We start from the raw sequence: 17,737 nt of genomic DNA on the forward strand, positions 1-17,737 counted from the left end.
GGGGAAGAATGAAGCAGGGGAAATCAGAGGGGTAGACGAACCATGAGAGATGATGGACTCTGAAAAACAAACTGAGGGTTCTAGAGGGGAGGGGGGTGGGAGGATGGGTTAGCCTGGTGGTGGGTATTAAAGAGGGCACATTCTGCATGGAGCACTGGGTGTTATGCACAAACAATGAATCATGGAACACTACATCTAAAACTAATGATGTAATGTATGGTGATTAACATAACAATAAACAATTAAAAAAAACTCGGGGCATTTACTTCTGATGTCAAAGCTACTATTACAATATATGTATTTCCTCCTACAATTTCCTTGACACACAGGCTGCTCAAATATTTAGATTTTCATCTTGATTAATTTGTCAAGAAGAAAAGAGAGGTGGAAGACACATTCTGCTTTTGTGAAGGTTTGAGTACCATTACCATTTTTTTAAACAAATAATTCTGTTTACATATAGGTTTGGTAAACTAGTGAGTCTTCTTGTTTCTAAGACAGGTGATTACTTTTATTAAATAGATTCTTTGAGGATTAGAGCAAATGTTGGTGGTAAAAGAGTCCAAGTCAACCCTCTGGGAGGATTCCAAGGCCTGCTTCTCCTTCTTTCTCGTCTCTTATGTCCCCTTTTCAATGTCTCTTATGTTGCTTGACCCACCTCTCTCTCTCTCAATCTTACACACACACACAGACACACACAAACACACACACACGCACACGCACATGCACACAGAGTTATTCTTTTTTTTTTTAATTGCTGCATAAATTTATTAATGGAAGCGCTAATGTCATAAATCGTACATCTCTATTTGACACACAATCTTTTATATATATATATCCATATATATATGGATCAGATGCAGACATTCAATGTTAACTATGCATAGCAAATACATTTTTTACTCCTTTGTTTTTCCATCAGGCAAGTGTTGATGCTCCATGTTTGGGTGTCCTGGCAGCAGAACTGTCTCTTCTGTGTTGCCACAATGATCCCTTAATCACACAACAAGCATCCTTAGGACTGTATCACCTCCTCTGCATTGCAAAGTGTCAGAATGGTAAGAATGATTTACCATCTCTTCTAATGGATACTAAGAATTTGTCCCTAATTATTCTACTTGTGGGTCCCAAGAAGGCTCTATGTCTGTAGATTTCTAAATCCTACCCCAAGATCTATAGCCCCACTTTCTAAAATATATTTTGTAATCTTTTTAGAATTATCAAAATATGCTAGTAATATTTGGTTCTTCAAGATCTATAAAGTACTGTACTTAGTGTTGGGTGTTAATGGTGGGGACAGGAATGCTGTGGGGAGGAAGGGAAGAAGAAGAAAGATTGCCAATGAGACTTTTAAAAAGGAGGCATATTTTTCTCCTCTAATGGGGCATCAAATAGAATACTCAGATTCTTCAGTGGTTGGGAAAAATTAGCCCAAGACTAAAGTAGATGCTGCTCTGGACAGCCTAACAAAGCATAAAAGCAAGTCCTGAAAGTATCAAACTATTTCCAAGCAAACTATTAAACAGAGAAAAGATTTATCCTCCCATAATACATGACTATTAAATATACAAATATAAATATATATAATTGTTCTTAAGGCAATGAACATCAGATATCAAAGGACAATGATTCCTGAGAGATGGGAACAAATGAACAAATGAGGTGGAGATTACAATTGCCTAAAGTAAGTTTTTAGGCTCTAATCCAGTAGTCTCACCAAGTTGAAGAGACAGAATTAGGAATCTAGAGAGGTCAAGATACCTAGGGTTTACAGGTCTGAGTACCAGAGAGGAGTGCACAAAGAGAGAACTCCAGAGACCTGCAGAGGGTCCCCTTTAACCATTCAGGTATGGAGTGATCAGAACATGCATGTGAGGAAACTACCTGAGGCCAGGAAGAATGGTTAGAGAGAAAAATCCAATGAACTCACAAAGGCTGGGAATAGTGCCTATGACCATAAGCCAGAATTTAAAACTTCATGATTTGTAAGTAATGAAGTAGAGTACTCAAAGTGTTTTGTTTCATTAGAAGGAAAAAAATTATCTCTAGACTAAATTGTTTTAGTGCCACTTAACAAAGCTTAAAAACAAGATTTAAAAGATCAAGTAATCTCCAAATACTTTAAATGCTCATCAGAATGAAGCTCAAGACTACTTCTAGGAATACAAAAATTCCAACACTCAACAAGTTAAAACTTAGTGTCTGACATCCAGTAAAAATTACTAGGCATGCAAAGAAGCAGACTACAACCCATAATGAGGAGAAAAATTAATCAAAACTGACCCAGATGATAGAATTAGTAGACAGGGACATTAAAACAATTATTGTAATATATTCCATTTATTTAAGGAGTCAGAGAAAAAGATGAGCATGTTAAGTAGAGATATAGAAAACTTTCTAAAAGACTTCAATTGAACCTCTGGAGATGAAAACTACAATATCTGAGATGAAGGACACTCTGGCAGAGATCAACAGTGTAATTTTAAAGAGAGCCAGAGGAGGGCGTCTGGGTGGTTCAGTGGTTAAGCGTCTGCCTTCCGCTCAGGTCAAGATCCCAGGATCCTGGAATCGAGCCCCACATCCGGGCTTCCTGCTCAGCGGGAAGCCTGTTTCTCCCTCTCCCACTCTCCCTGCTTGTGTTCCCTCTCTTGCTGTGTATCTTTCTGTCAAATAAATAAATAAAATCTTAAAAAAAAAAAAAAAAGAGAGAGAGAGCCAGAGGAAAAAAGACATTTCATTCAGAGGAACAAAGGTAAAGATGACAGCAAGTTTCTCATCAGAAATAATAAAAACCATAGGCAATCGTGCAGCCTCCCAATGTACTGAAAGAAAAAAAAAAAGTCAATCTAGAATTCTTTAGTCAGCAAAAATTCTTTTAAAAACAAAAGTGAAATAAAGACATGTTTAGACATACAAGAGCTGCCAGAATTCATCACCAGCCTATCTGCACTATAAGAAATATTAAAGGAAATCCTTCAAGAAAAAAAAAATCCAGGTGAAAATCTAGATCTACATAAAGGAATTAAGAGTAATGGGGTGCAACTATGTAGCTAAATACTAAAATTCTCTTCTCATTATTTAAATCTTTTAAAATGATAATCACCTGTTAGGGGTGCCTGGGCGGCTCAGTCATTAGGCGTCTGCTTCGGCTCAGGTCACGATCCCGGGATCCTGGGATCGAGCCCCACATCGGGCTCCCTACTCAGCGGGAAGCCTGCTTCTCCCTCCCCCACTCCCCCTGCTTGTGTTCCCTCTCTCACTGTGTCTCTCTCTGTCAAATAAATAAAATCTTTAAAAAAAAAAATAAAATAAAATGATAATCACTTGTTAAAGGCAAAAAATAATAACAATGTAAAAGCGAAATATATGACAATAGTTCAGAGGCTTGAAAGAGGAAGTATGACTACAGTTTAAGGTTCTTGCACAGAGTCATGAAATATCCCTTAAAAGTAAACTGTGAAAAGTTAAAGATGTATACTATAAACCTTAAACCAGCCTCTTAGATGACATAGCAAAGAGTTACATATAATAAACCAAAATGGAGATATAATGTTTTAAGTACTGTTAAAGAAGACAAAAAAGGGGTGCCTGGGTGGCTCAGTTGGTTGAGCGACCAACTCTTGATTTCAGCTCAGGTCATGATCTCAGGGTCATGAAATGGAGCCCCTGAGCGCCAAGTCTACTTAAGATTCTCTCCCTCTCCCTCTGCCCCTCCCCACCCCAGCTTTCTCTCAAAAAAAAAAAAAAGAAGAAGAAGAAGAAAAAGAAAAAACAAAAAAGAGGAAAAATAGAACAAGTGGGAAAAGTAAAAAACAAATAGTGAAGACTGAAAGCCATCTAGAGTAATTGTAAATATTCTGAATACCTCCAATTAAAAGGCAGAGATTATCAGATTGGACAAAAAGCAAGACTCAGCTATATGCTGCCTATGAGAAATCCACTTTAAATGCAAAGCCACAAATAGAATAAAAGTTAAAAGTTGGAAAATGATATATAACATGGTAATATTAGTCAAAAGGAAACTAGAGTGGCTAAGTCAATATCAAAAAAATATAATATAAATATATATGTAACAATAAATAAATAAATATTTATTTTATATATTTATTTATATATTTGTTTACATATATTTATTACATATATATAAATAAATATAATTATTTATATATTTATTTATATTTCAGAGCAAAGAATGCTTCCAGGGAAAAAGAGGGTCATTTCATAATGATAAAGGTGTCAATTAATAAGACATAATAATCCTAAATACATATGTCCCTAAAATCAAAAATATATAAAAATTAAAAATCAATACATTAAATAAAAATGAATAGAACTGGAGTAGATATAGAATTATAGTCAGAGAATTCAGTATCCTTCTCTCAATAATTCATAATTACACAGAAAATTATTAAGGATATAGACTTGAACGAACTTGACCTAATTGACATTTATAAAACACTCCACCAATAATGGAAAAATGAACATTCTCAAGGAAAAATGAAATTTACCAGAATAAACCATATTCAAGCCATAGAAAAGTGTCTTTATTTCATACAAAATATATTCTCTGACCAAAATGGAATTGAATTAGAAATAAAAACCAGAAAGATATCTGGAAAATTCAAAATATTTGGAAACTAGGTAGTCCACTTCTCAATAACCCATGAGTCAAAAAATAAATAAAAATGGAAATTGAAAGTATTTTGAGTAAAATGAAAATATAATACCCATAAAGAAAACTCCAGATTGAAATGATCTAGCAAACAGTTAAAGGAAGAAACTATACCAATCCTATTCAAATTCTTACAGATATGTAGAATGAGGGAATGCTTGCCAACTCTTTCAGTGAGGCCAGCAACATTCTGATACCAAAAGCACATAAAGATTTTACAAGAAAAACAAAAACAAAAAGACTAAGACCAGAGTTCCTCAAGAACACAGGTGCAGAAATTTATAAATAGATCCACATATGTATGGTCAAATGCTTTTAAAAAAATTTTTTTTATTAACATATAATGTATTATTTGTTTCAGGGGTACAGGTCTGTGATTCATCAGTCTTACACAATTCACAGTGCTCACCATAGTACATACCCTCCCCAATGTCCATCACCCAGCCACCCCATCCCTCCCACCTGGTCAAATGCTTTTTGATAAAAGTTCAAAGGAAGTTCAGTGAAAAAAGAGAAAACATCAGTAAATCGTGTTGGAAAAATTGGTTATATATATGCAAAAGAAAATAACTTTGATCTGTATCTTATACATAATGCAAAAGCTAATTCAAAATGGACCCATAAGACTAAATGTAAAATCTAAAATTATGAAACTAAAAGAAGTCTTTGTATCTTGAGTTAGGCAAAGATTTCTTTTTTCTTTTTCTTTTTCTTTTTCTTTTTTTTTAAAGAGGAGGGACTGGGGAGATGGCAGCAGGGAGGGGCAGAAGGAGAGGGAGAGAGAGAATCCTAATCCCCTAATCCATCTCAGGGCTCGACCTCAGGACTCTGAGGTCATGACCTGAGCCAAAATCAAGAGTTGGATGCTCAACCGACTGAGCCACCCAAGCGCCCCAAGGATTTCTTAAATACGACACCAAGAGCATGACCTATAAATTTTAAAAATGAAAAAGTAAGTATTTCTGCTCTTTGAAAGACACTGTTAAGAGAATAGATAAACCATACACTGGGAGAAGATTATGTACAAGTTACATATCTGAGAAAAGGCCTATATCCAGAATTTAAAAATGCACACTCAAACTCAGTAAGAAAACAGACGACAAATTAAAAAATAGTAAATTTGAATTTGAGTTCTTTGAAACATTTCACCAAAGAAGCATAGATGGCAAGGATGCACACCAAAAGATGTTCAATATTTGGTCATAAAAGGCATGTAACTTAAAAACTGCAATGAGATACCACTAGAATGTCTAAAATTGAAACGCTGACCATACCATATGTTATTAAAGATGTGAAGCAACTGGAACTCTCACACATTGCTAGAGAGAGTGTGAAATGGTTCAACAATTTTGGAAAACAATTTGCAGTATCCTGAAAAGATAAACACACATCTACCAAATGATCCAGTCATTCCATAACTTAGGATATACCTAAGAGAAATGAAAGCCGATATCCATACCAAGACTTGTACACAAATGTTGATAGCACCTTTATTTGGAAAAGCCAAAAACTAGAAACAACCCAAATGTCTATCAATAGGTAAATGGATTAGCAGATGATGGTATATACATACAATGGAATAGTATTCATCGGTGAAACAGGAATGAACTATTGATACATACAACTCGGATCAATCACAAAATACTTTTGCTGAATGAAAAATGCCAAACAATGGAAGAGTACATGCTATATGAGTCCACTTATATAAAATTAGAAAATAGAAAATACAAACTTGACAGAAGGCGGATAACCGAAAGCAGATCTGTGGCTGCCTTTGGATCAGGGGTGGGCACAGGGAGCAGGTGTGGTGGAGGGAATGAATATGGTTGTTGTTTTGTTTTGTTTTTTACTGCAGTAATGTTTTCATTGGTATATACATATATAAAAACTTACCAAATTGTACATTTTAAATAAGCTGTATGTCAATTAAATCTCTATAGAGCTGTTAACAAACAAATGAAATCACTGAAACTCACCTTCTCTGGAACTAAAGACGTCTGCATCTGAAGTTTTCATTGAGAGCTTTTGGCTTTCCTGCTTATACAACTTCCCCAGCTCCTTGCAAAACGCCTCCAAGTCTGCTCTTCTACCAATAAACACTCCAACTCAGCAACAACTTTTCCAGTGCACTGAGTGATGCATTTGATGGCGATGGCCTAAATGTATTCAACATCTGCTCAACCTATGAAAATTATCTATGTCTTTCATTCATATTTCACAGAGGCCTCACTTAAACACTTTATGGACTCTGGATCAGTGCTGTCATAATATTTGATGTGATTAAACTATCATCAGAGAATTAAATGTTCAGAATACTTTAGATCTCCAGAATTGGGTAGGAAGGAGAAATTGGAAATAGCAATGTCATAGAAGGAACTAATGATCAAATATAAACCTTAAACTGTTTTCCTTAATACAGCGGATAATGAAAAAAATAAATCCACAATATATGATAAGTCTGGAAATCAGTGCCTCCTGCCTAGTCCCTCTGATACGGAATTCCTACCTAAGGTCTCACAATGGGACAAAACTAAAATTACCCAGGTAACTTGCCCCCCTCCCCACTTTATTCTATGGCTTTTATTTCATGTGTATTATTACTTTTAGTGACAACTTATTTCAACGGTTTATATTTTTAATAAATGTTTTCCATGTTTCTAAAGTTCAGTGAAGCACAGAGTAAATAATGTGTAGAGTATTTGGCTCTCCAATTTTCACCTCTATGAATAAGAATGATGCCTATTATTCCTGAATATAGCCATTTATATTATTTTATGTAATCCTTACAGAATGTAAATAAGAGTTTTATACTTCTTTTTGTTTGATTAATAAATATGAACTAAAGATGGGAAACTTCTGGTTATTTAGCAAACTTATGGAGTCACTAGTTAACAGGCTTTTCAATAGTATTATATTTCATTCAGCAAACATCAAAATAACCTGCTTTAGATTTTGTTTTAAAAAGCCTATTAAATTAAAAAATTTTTAAATTGAAGTGATAAACCTCAGTACCAAGTAAATCGTTTTTACACTGACCCAACCCTGGGGAAAACCATGAGGCTCCATGTACTCCCTCATTTTCTTCAAGGTACATGGGCTTGGGGCGCCTGGGTGCCTCAGTCGTTAAGCGTCTGCCTTCAGCTCAGGTCATGATCCCGGGGTCCTGGGATCGAGTCCCGCATAGGGCTCCCTGCTCTGCAGGAAGCCTGCTTCTCCCTCTCCCACTCCCCCTGCTTGTGTTCCCTCTTTTGCTGTTTCTCTCTTTCTCAAATAAATAAAATCTTTAAAAAAAAAAAAAAGTACATGGGCTTATCCATATGGTTGAGAGTTCACCCAGCTCTGCAGCCTAGGTTGGGCTGTCCCAACAGATGGCCTTCTAACCACACACATTGAGCCAAACAAATAAATAGTTAAAAGAGAATATTCCCCCATCTCAATGTTTTTTTTTTTTAATTCAACAAATCATATAATGAAATCTGGCTTTCTTAAAGAAGGGCAAACTATTTGTGATACTCAGTCCACCTCACCAAGCCTTAATGACCCTCCTTTAGCTTTCTTCCATAGCATTCCAAGAATACCACCCCTCTCCCCAGTGCCCAGTAGGAGGGAGCCTGGTGGCCACCCATTCTCACTCAAACCTCAGGTTTGCCCTATTGACCAAAAAGAGCTGTGCTCCATCCTTTTAAGAGGGATGCAGATGGGGCACCTGGGTGGCTCAGTTGGTTAAGCAACTGCCTTCGGCTCAGGTCATGATCCTGGAGTCCCAGGATCGAGTCCCGCATCGGGCTCCCTGCTCAGCAGGGAGTCTGCTTCTCCCTCTCCCGCTCCCCCCTCTTGTGCTCTGTCTCTAAAATAAATAAATAAAATCTTTAAAAAAAAAAAAAAGAGGGAGGCAGATAAGCTTTTATTGGCAAGATTAGGTACCTTCTGTACTTGGGAAAATGACATATGTGTGTGTGTGTTTATAATATAATATGCAATATATATACATATATATTTATGTATATGAAGGGAGAAAATGTGACTCATTCATCTTTCTTAACTGAGAGATCACGTAATTTTGTTCTTATTTTATGGTCCATGGATATTCCTCTGACTTTAAAAAAAGGATTGTTTGAATTGTAGTTCTTGTACCTCAATCATCGACATATGAGCCTTTTTTTCTCTCTTCCTGCTTCTTGATCCTTCTCTGGGTAAAAGTCCACACCCTTGAATCACCCTGCCTTTCTTACTTCATCCCCTCCTGTATCTACTGATCATGCTTGTTTCTGATCTCAGCAAACTCATTTCCAAAGCTAAAGAATCTCACAGTAATTTCTAATATTTGAACAGCTGAACTGGTGTAAAATCAATATTTTACAGTTCCTCCTAATTGTAATGCCATGGTTTTTCATTTTTTCCTGGCCTGGTCCCAGAGCTGACTTATCTAGATAAAAGTGTTTTAACTGCTTTAAAAATCAGAAGAAAAAAATAAATGTAATTCCACTTGAATTATAGTCATCTCAATATCGATACATTTGTAAAATATGACTTTTAACATTTTTGAGTGGAGAAAGAGAGCCACGACAGCAAAAATGCCTAAGGCCTGCAAAAATCTCTTGGCCCTACCTGGCCCTGGAGCTTCCTTCAGGATGACTGAATTCAGTAGTTTTTCTTATGTTTCCTGTAGGTAAGGCGTAAGGTCATGGCTCTCCTTTTTGGTTTCAGAGTGTAGGACACACCCTACTGCCATCCTTGCTGACTGACTTTGTGTGGAGTCTCCTGATGAGACTCTCTTCACCTAATTATATAATCGCATTCAAGGCGTCAACCATGCTGAAACTGACTCTGGAATATCATGCGCATAAGATCACCATGGTAAGATACTTGACAGTGAGTAGAGGAACACAGATTTTATTCTCTAAAGGGCTCTGTTGCCTTTGTTATATGCCTACTTCTTTTCCTATGTATTTCTTGCTATTGTGCATTATGTTACTTTAATCAGATGAGGCTTTTTTTGATGAAATATTTCAAGCACACAGAAAAGTTTAGAAAATAATGTCATGAACGTTTACCTACGAGTCATACCAAATCATAGTATCTTGACACATTTTCATCAGTTTTCTTAAAGAATACATTAATAAGAGTAAAATAGTACAGATATAATTGAAATCTTCTGCGTAACCACCAGGGGAAGTTTTCAAGGACCCTCAGCTTGCTGTAGGGCTGACTACATAATTTGTGGGGCCAAGTGTTAATGAATGTGGGGCTTCCTGTTCAAAACATAGGGAAAAGGTGTCATTAAATATACAAACATATGAAGGTTTTTTTTCTTTCCTCTACAGTCTCTTTTTCTCTCAATTTGTCATGGCATTTTTATTTTCTATTTAATGTCTTTCTAAGTTAAAAAAAAAACTAAATATTTAAATAGCACAAATTTTGCCATCTTTGTATTGTGCAATGCCAGTGAGAGATGTAAATATAACAGCGTTTAATTCAACAAGATAATGCAATTCACATTTCATAGCTCATACAGGAATATGTTTTGGCTCAGGTCATGATGTGGGGGTCATGAGATCCAGCCGCACAGAGCTCCTCACTCAGTGTGAAGTCAGCTTGAGATTCTTTTCCCCTCCCTTTCCCCCGGTGCTCCTCCTCCTGCTCACATGCACTCTCTCTCTCTCAAACTAACTAAATACAGTATTTTAAAAATAAAATAAAATAAATCAGTTATAATGGAAAATTGTTCATGGTTAAAATTATCCCTGAAAAATCCCTGAATTGCCCATATAGTATGTGGGTTTACAATCTCTAAATAAATCTAATATGGCAGGTCTTTTCTTAAGAATTAAAGCAGATCGTTATTGCTATACTTGAGTGTACAGTGACATAGCTGGCTTGTTTTGGGTCATGCTGCATGGAAAGGAAAAGGGGTTGAGAAGAGTTCTAAACCCATAGTTAAAAGGTCTATTGAGAAGAGCAATGTTTAGTGTCCCCCATTCATGTCCCCCATGTTCACCTTGGAGCATATGCAGTATGAAGAATGTCCTGCACTCTTAACACTTTGCTTGTTTATTTATTTATTGCTTGAAGTAGGGGGATGTGCACAGATAACTGACTATATATAAGACAGTTGCAGTGGAATGTAAATTATGTCAACTTATGATCTCTGAGGAATAGTTTCAAAATAAAAAGTGAAGTTATCTTGGGTGAAATTTGATGTTGAATATACAGCCATTAATTTGAGACAAATTTCAGGTCTAGCTAGTAATCTCCTTGTTCAAGAATTAATAAAAAGGGGAAAAAATAAAACTGATATGGGGCCTATGAATAGAATTTGCAAGATTATGTGACTCAGCGTTTACCATTCTAGGCCATTCTTCCAACACATAGTTTATCCATTCTGTATGCAGATTCAAGTCTTCTTTAATTGTCAGAAAGGTTTTTTGAAGTATACAGTTCCATTGTTATTCTGTTCCATTATTTCGACTTCCTTCTTAAAGGACTTGAATTATACATGTTTTTTTTTTTTCCTATACCGAGCTTATATGTCTTAAATAAGGAAGTCTATCTTGCCCAAATAAACTTCTTTTTTTAAAAAAAATGGGTATTTTCCCACTATCAATAAATGCATAGGCTTATTTCTCATCCCAATAGATATTTTACATTGTGTAGTCACACACATAAATATGCTTTCCTCTAGTGCTTATTTGTATGTTAATTGCCGCCTTGGCCATTCTGAGAAGAACTGAATTCTTACATCCAAGAAATGCCTTGCTTTAGAGGTGGCCATGGAACAAGAGACTCTTGTTGACCTATTAAATTACTTGTCCAGGTGTCTACGATTGTGGATGCTATTTATAAGCAATTGCGTCAAGATTCTTCTCATGTTATGAGGCATACTATGTTGCGGGTCATCACCTTGTTAACACGCACTTCACCGAAGAAGGTTATCTTTCAACTTATGGATTACCCAGTCCCAGCAGACAAGTAAGACCCCCTCACCCCTTCCACAAGGGTTTGTTCACAGGCTCTAGAATCTGACAGAGCTGAGCAAATTAGGCCTGGCTTCTTTTTTTCTGAAAAAAGATATCTATTTTTGCATCACATAGGATGATCATAAAATTTAAATAAGATCATGCACTTTATTCATATTTTCATACAATACCTACACACGGTAAACACCATCGATAAATGATCATTGTCACTATTATTTCTTTGAGGCTTTAAATGGTGTTCTGCTGCATATCCCATAGGAACAAACCTCTCCTCAAAGTGATGATGGGTTTTTTCCCCCATAAGTGATAAAATTTATAGTGCTTTTTTCCCTCATTTATGAAGAACAGATGTAAGGTATTTCCACCCACCAAAACAATAATGAAACATTAAAAATAGCTGTTCCTTAGCTATTTATCTGAAATTCATTATCGAAGATCACAGGAAATATTAAAGAGAAAAGAATACCAATGTGAGCCTAACTCACATTAGAAGAGAGTAGTAAATGACATCACTCCATTTCTATCATTTGTACCTTGAGAAAGAAGGTAATACTTCTTTACTATTAACCATATAAAAGGCAGGAAGTTACATTACAGAAAGGATTCAGGCTTTGGAAACAAATGGATCTGAATTCCTTCCCAGCCACACAAGTTTCTAAGTTCCTTGATCCTCAATTTGTCTGTGAGATGAGAAAAATTCTCTATCTATACAGCAATTATATGGGTTAAATGAGTTAATGTCTATGAAAGGGCATCAAAATCCACAAAATGCTAAACCAATTATACGACTTTTTTTTTCCCCCAACTGAAAGCTTATATTTATTTGGGAGGCTCACAAATACTCAAAGTATTTTACTACTTAGAAAATTTCTGGAAATTAAAAATCTTCATAAGACTCAGTGTTTTCTCATTCAGGAATTAAGCACCCATGGTATGTAATATATTACCAGCCTTCAAACATTTTGTTGAGAGGGAATAGCCTGACATTGATAAAAGTTGCCAGTGAATCCAGTACGAACAGTATGAAATGAGGAAGTACAGAAAGCAAGCATAATTAGAGTTAGGTAAACTTAATTAAAATAGTCACCAGCAGATCCTGTGCAATAGTAGGTGAGAATTGAGGTAGAAAAGACTAGGATTTGGAGTTGAGCTAAATCAGAGAAACAGAATATCTAATCAGCTAGAAGGTATGATCAAGAGGTAAGGGGATGAGACAGGGCATATGAGATTTGATGTCCATGTGGTTCTAAGCATAATTCTAAAGCTGAGCCCAGAAGGCAGGAGCAGTGGAGTAATGGGTTCTAAAGAGCTGGTATATCTGTGTTCTGGAGGACCAGACCTCCCTATTAGGAACTAAATGCAGAGAGACAATAAAATAGGGTTCAAAACCCAGCATGGATTGATAAGGTATCAGGAATATACCCACACAGAGGTATATAGCAGTTTTTAAGATAAGCAATAATAAAAAATAATCTTAAAGAGTGGCCAGGTATGTAGAAAGGAGCTAGGGGACTGGAGGTTGAGAAACCAGGCTTCCAGTGACTGACATCAGTGCCGCTAATTAGATGTGTGACATTTCACAAAAGGGCCCACTCCTTCGAGCTCAATTTAAACTTACTTTTCTAATTTTTAAATTTATATAGTTTTTTGCCTAATATTCCTACTTATTTGTTTTTTTAAGTTGATATATTTATGTTAATTTGTATTTTTATACGTTTTTAATATTCTATTATTCCTGGACAAACAAGATCACAAGGTGGGAGGACCAGAGTATGGAATGGAGAAAGCTTATCAGTTCTTGACATTGACCTGGACAGATATTTAAATGTGCTAGGAAATGAACTTGCAGACTTGCAGACTATATTTTCTGTAATATCTCACTGAAATTCTTCCTGTGTTTTCAAGGACAAGAGATTAATGGGATCGTTTGGAAATGAGCATATCAATTTGGTTTAGACTTGTCTGCAATTTCTTTGCTGTAAAACATGTAAACCCAAGACTTTTCCCGATTCATGACGGGAATTAAGTAGGAAACGAACAACCTGATTCTCACTATGGTGGTGGGGGTGGGACTGTGTTCACAGCACTTTGATACTGATGTGGCAGGCGGCAGGTTCTGAGTCAAGTGTGGCCCCTCATGTGCTGAAGACAATCTTGCTGATACTGAAAGGAAAGCCTGGAGAAATGCAGGATAGCTTCATGGAAAGAAGACGTTTCTCTCTTGATACTACTAATATGATGCCTGTAGCGGTAAGGAATACCATGAGTGTTTCTTTGTCCTGGTATTTTTCTGATCATGAAAATCCCTGTCTGCCCACAGACTCAGTCATACTTCTTGACACTGTCCTGCTTTCATTCATTCATTCATCCAACACATACTTACTGAGTACCTACTATATGCCACACCCTGATCAGTAAGCTTACATTCCGGTAAAAGACACAGACAATGAACAAAAAAAATGTGTCATGTGTCAGATGATATAAAGCTGAGAAGAGACATAAACTGATGTGGGGAAAAGAAAGTGATAGGGAGGGTTTAGGAAAGTTGGTCGGGGGAGGCCTCTCTGCTGAGGTGACATCAGTCAAGAATGAAGGAATGATCCTTGCAAATATCTGGGTAAGAGAGTTCTAGACAGAGAGAAGGACAAAAGTTCTATAGTGATGAGAGCTTGCCTGGTACATCAGTGACTGCAAGGAAACCAAAAGGAGAGAATGGAGCAAAGGTGGAAGTTCAGAAATGGTGTCAGAGAGTAGCCATTAGCTAGACCATATAGACTTTTACAGGCATATGAAGGCCAAATGTAATTTGTACCCACCATTTTATATCTCCTGGGGAGTAAAATCACCACTCCTGGGAGTAAATTCTAGTCTTACAGACATATAGTAGGAATAAAATGGGTAGTGCTCCACAAATGTGAGGTGGTGGAATGTGTTTCCCTGATGCGGTGGGTGGGTGTTGCTGTGGTTAGTGGGCCAAATGATTGTTAGTGACTTGGCCTGCCTCCTCTTAAATATCTCACCGGCCTGGATTGCTCAAGCACAGGGAGGACCTGGGTTACTGGTAGGACTATTCTTCATGGTCACATATGAAGGGGACATTGGAATGTATTCTGTCCTTGGGAACCACCTTGTTTCCCACTGGTTTGGCAGCCAAGTGATTATTGATAGTGCTTTGGGAGCTCATTGCCGTAGAATACCAGGCACAGTTCCTGGTTCAAAATGGACTTAATAGCTGTTACAGAATGAATGAATACACATGCACACTTTAGGCTTTCTTTAAGGGGGTTGGAGGGGAGGGGTTGTGGTTCCCCCTTTTCCCCTCACTAAGGCTGACTGGGTTTAGAGGCAGAATGCTCCATTCTTGACTTCTTTTTCCTTCCCTTTAGGCATCCCAGGCCCTGTGCACATTGTTGCCTGTTGGTTCTTACAAGAAAGCAGTGGCCCAGTTTTTCCCCCAGCTCTTGATGGCCCTCATGCTTCAACTCTTCTACAGCAGTGACCTGAGACTGATGACAGAGAACAGGATGTTGTGAGATTGTATTGGTTATTTTAGATTCAATAAGAAATAAGCTTCCAGCTGTCAACTATTTCTAGTCCCTCGGGTTCACGTGGAACTCTTTATAATCATAAGCAATGCATTCATTTATTACAGTTTTCTTTCCTCTGAAGGGAGAATGTCTTTAGAATCCCTAAGTACCTAGAAGTTAGCTAGGACCTTCCCTGAGCATGTGCAGTGTGTACGAAGAACCACTGCCACAGAACATGGTTTATTCTTGCCAGAGTGGGAGGCTACCAAGGGGAGAGAGAGCAGGCAGGAGCATTAGATCCAAAGCCAGACACATGCTAGCTCTGCCATTTACTCTCTGATAGTGATTTCTCAGGGTAATTGTACGTGAGAGATTAAAATAATGTGTGTAAATGTGCTCTGTGAACTGTGAAGTTGTTTTGTGTTTGGTGATGTGATGTGTGGCCTTAAGATGGCACACAGTCATTCTGCCCACATAAGGTGAGATTCAGTTAGTTTTGCTGCCCTCTGGGGAAATCTGGACCCACTGCCTGCTCTTTGCCCTCATCAGGGGTGGACTTCTAAACCGGGCAGAACTCCAAGACACAATCCATTCCATTAAGATATTTAACCCATTCTCTGTCTTTCAAGCAGACATGCACCAAATCATCCCACACAGATGAGAATATAACTATTTATTTAAAGCATCTGAAAAAGGAAAGCAGCGGGCACTTTTAGCAAATTATCACATCATTTAACATCTTTTGTTAATAAGCTGTTAAGCTAATAAACTAATACGCTGCTCCATGACTAATCCTAGATTTTACATGCTACCATGTCAGTTGAACCCTAAATCCCATGTACTGTTGATCAGGGAAGATGAAGAGCATTGAAAGTGGTTTTCCTTTGAAACATCCCCTTTCCCAAAACCAGCATCCTGCCCAGGTTGGAATGAAAAGGCAGGTCACATGTACTTAGTTACATGAAGGCCACTGTCAAGTGGTGACTCTGTTCTTCTTTGGGACCTTAGCTATGCCAGGGACGCCCTGAGAGTTCTGCTGAATTGTTCTGGACTGCAACAGGTGGATATTGCTCTAAACGAAAAGAATTGCTGGAACCAGTTTAACCAAGCGCTGTTTCATCATCACGGGGTCTACCTTGTTGCCAAGTAAGAACAGGGGCTCTGCACAGGGTTCTATGTCTCTATCCCACCTTCTCCAACTTCCTTCAGTTAAGCCATGTGTGAACACAGTCAATATTCACTCCAACTTCCCTCACTCCCCTAATGATCTGAATTGCCATTTGATCTACTTCTTCCCTTATTTTAGGGTTTTATTACTTATTTGTGTAGTTTTCTCTTTCCTTGTCCTCCTACTTGATGATACAGATACCCAATTATCCTCCCTCCAAAGAATGTATTTCTCTTTTCGTTATGGAGAACTAGAGGTACATTTGCTTTTTCTTTCCTCTGCTGTTAGCGGATCCCTGCTATGTAGGCATCAGACAGTTACAGAGGTGCTCCCACTTTAAAGAGGTTCAATAAAAATCTGTTCTCAATGAGACAAATAAATTTGGAAAGTATAATGAAAGAGAACTTTTATTTTTCTTGCAGTAGAAAGGTTTTCTTTTCCTTGTTAACTCCTTACTGAATAGCAAGTTTCTGATTATAGAGATCAGATTTTCTGATCAAGAATCAAGATACACAGACTTGACAACATAATAGACCATTTAAAGTTGTGACCAACCCAGAAAGTATAGTCTATATGGTCTCTGGGCCCTCTATGCATTTCAAATGGCATCTTATTTACACACAGATTTCAGGAACATGTTTTATTTTATAAAAGTATGATACATCTGCACCCCACAAATGGCCACTAGTTAAGAGTCACAATATCCTTAGTATCTTTGGATCTTCTTTCTTAAAGTGTGGTCCTCAAACCAGCAGCAACAGCATCACCTAGAAGTTAAAAATAGAAGGCAGACTAGAATCTCATGGCCCACTCCAGTCCCACTGAATCAGAATCTGCATTTTAGCAAGATTCCTGGTTAATTTGTATACATATTAAAGATCAAGAAGCACTGGTTTAAAATACCAACCTGGAGTCTTTTTTTTTTATTTTTTTAAAATTTTATTTTATTATGTTATGTTAGTCACCATACATTACATCATTAGTTTTTGATGTAGTGTTCCATGATTCATTGTTTGCGTATAACACCCAGTGCTCCATTCAATACCTGCCCTCCTTAATACCCATCACCGGGCTAACCCATTTCCCCACCCCCCTCCCCTCTAAAACCCCCAGTTTGTTTCTCAGAGTCCATAGTCTCTCATGGTTCATCTCCCCCTCCGATTCCCCCCTTCATTCTTCCCTTCCTACTACCTTTTTTTTTTTTTAAATATTTATTTGTTTCAGAGGTACAGGTCTGTGATTCATCAGTCTTACACAATTCACAGCACTCACCATAGCACATACCCTCCCCAATGTCCATCACACAGCCTCACCATCCCTCCCACCCCCCACCATTCCAGCAATCCTCAGTTTGTTTCCTGAGATTAAGAGTCTCTTACAGTTTTTCTCCCTC

General features: G+C 37.4%; 1 protein-coding gene across 1 annotated transcript in view; it reads left to right on the forward strand.

The window, feature by feature from the left end:
• MROH9 (maestro heat like repeat family member 9) overlaps nucleotides 1-17,737 on the forward strand; it is a 163,219-nt gene that overhangs the window by 116,006 nt on the left and 29,476 nt on the right. Inside the window, exons 8-14 of the mRNA XM_081823183.1 lie at nucleotides 923-1,058; nucleotides 7,071-7,216; nucleotides 9,380-9,529; nucleotides 11,487-11,641; nucleotides 13,734-13,899; nucleotides 15,036-15,178; nucleotides 16,185-16,322. Of these exons, the coding sequence (XP_081679309.1) occupies nucleotides 923-1,058; nucleotides 7,071-7,216; nucleotides 9,380-9,529; nucleotides 11,487-11,641; nucleotides 13,734-13,899; nucleotides 15,036-15,178; nucleotides 16,185-16,322 (1,034 nt within the window). The remainder of the gene's footprint in view (nucleotides 1-922; nucleotides 1,059-7,070; nucleotides 7,217-9,379; nucleotides 9,530-11,486; nucleotides 11,642-13,733; nucleotides 13,900-15,035; nucleotides 15,179-16,184; nucleotides 16,323-17,737) is intronic.

This window comes from Leptonychotes weddellii, chromosome 6 (genome assembly GCF_054177405.1).
Source record: "Leptonychotes weddellii isolate Sample4059 chromosome 6, ASM5417740v2, whole genome shotgun sequence".
Classification (NCBI taxonomy): domain Eukaryota; kingdom Metazoa; phylum Chordata; class Mammalia; order Carnivora; family Phocidae; genus Leptonychotes; species Leptonychotes weddellii.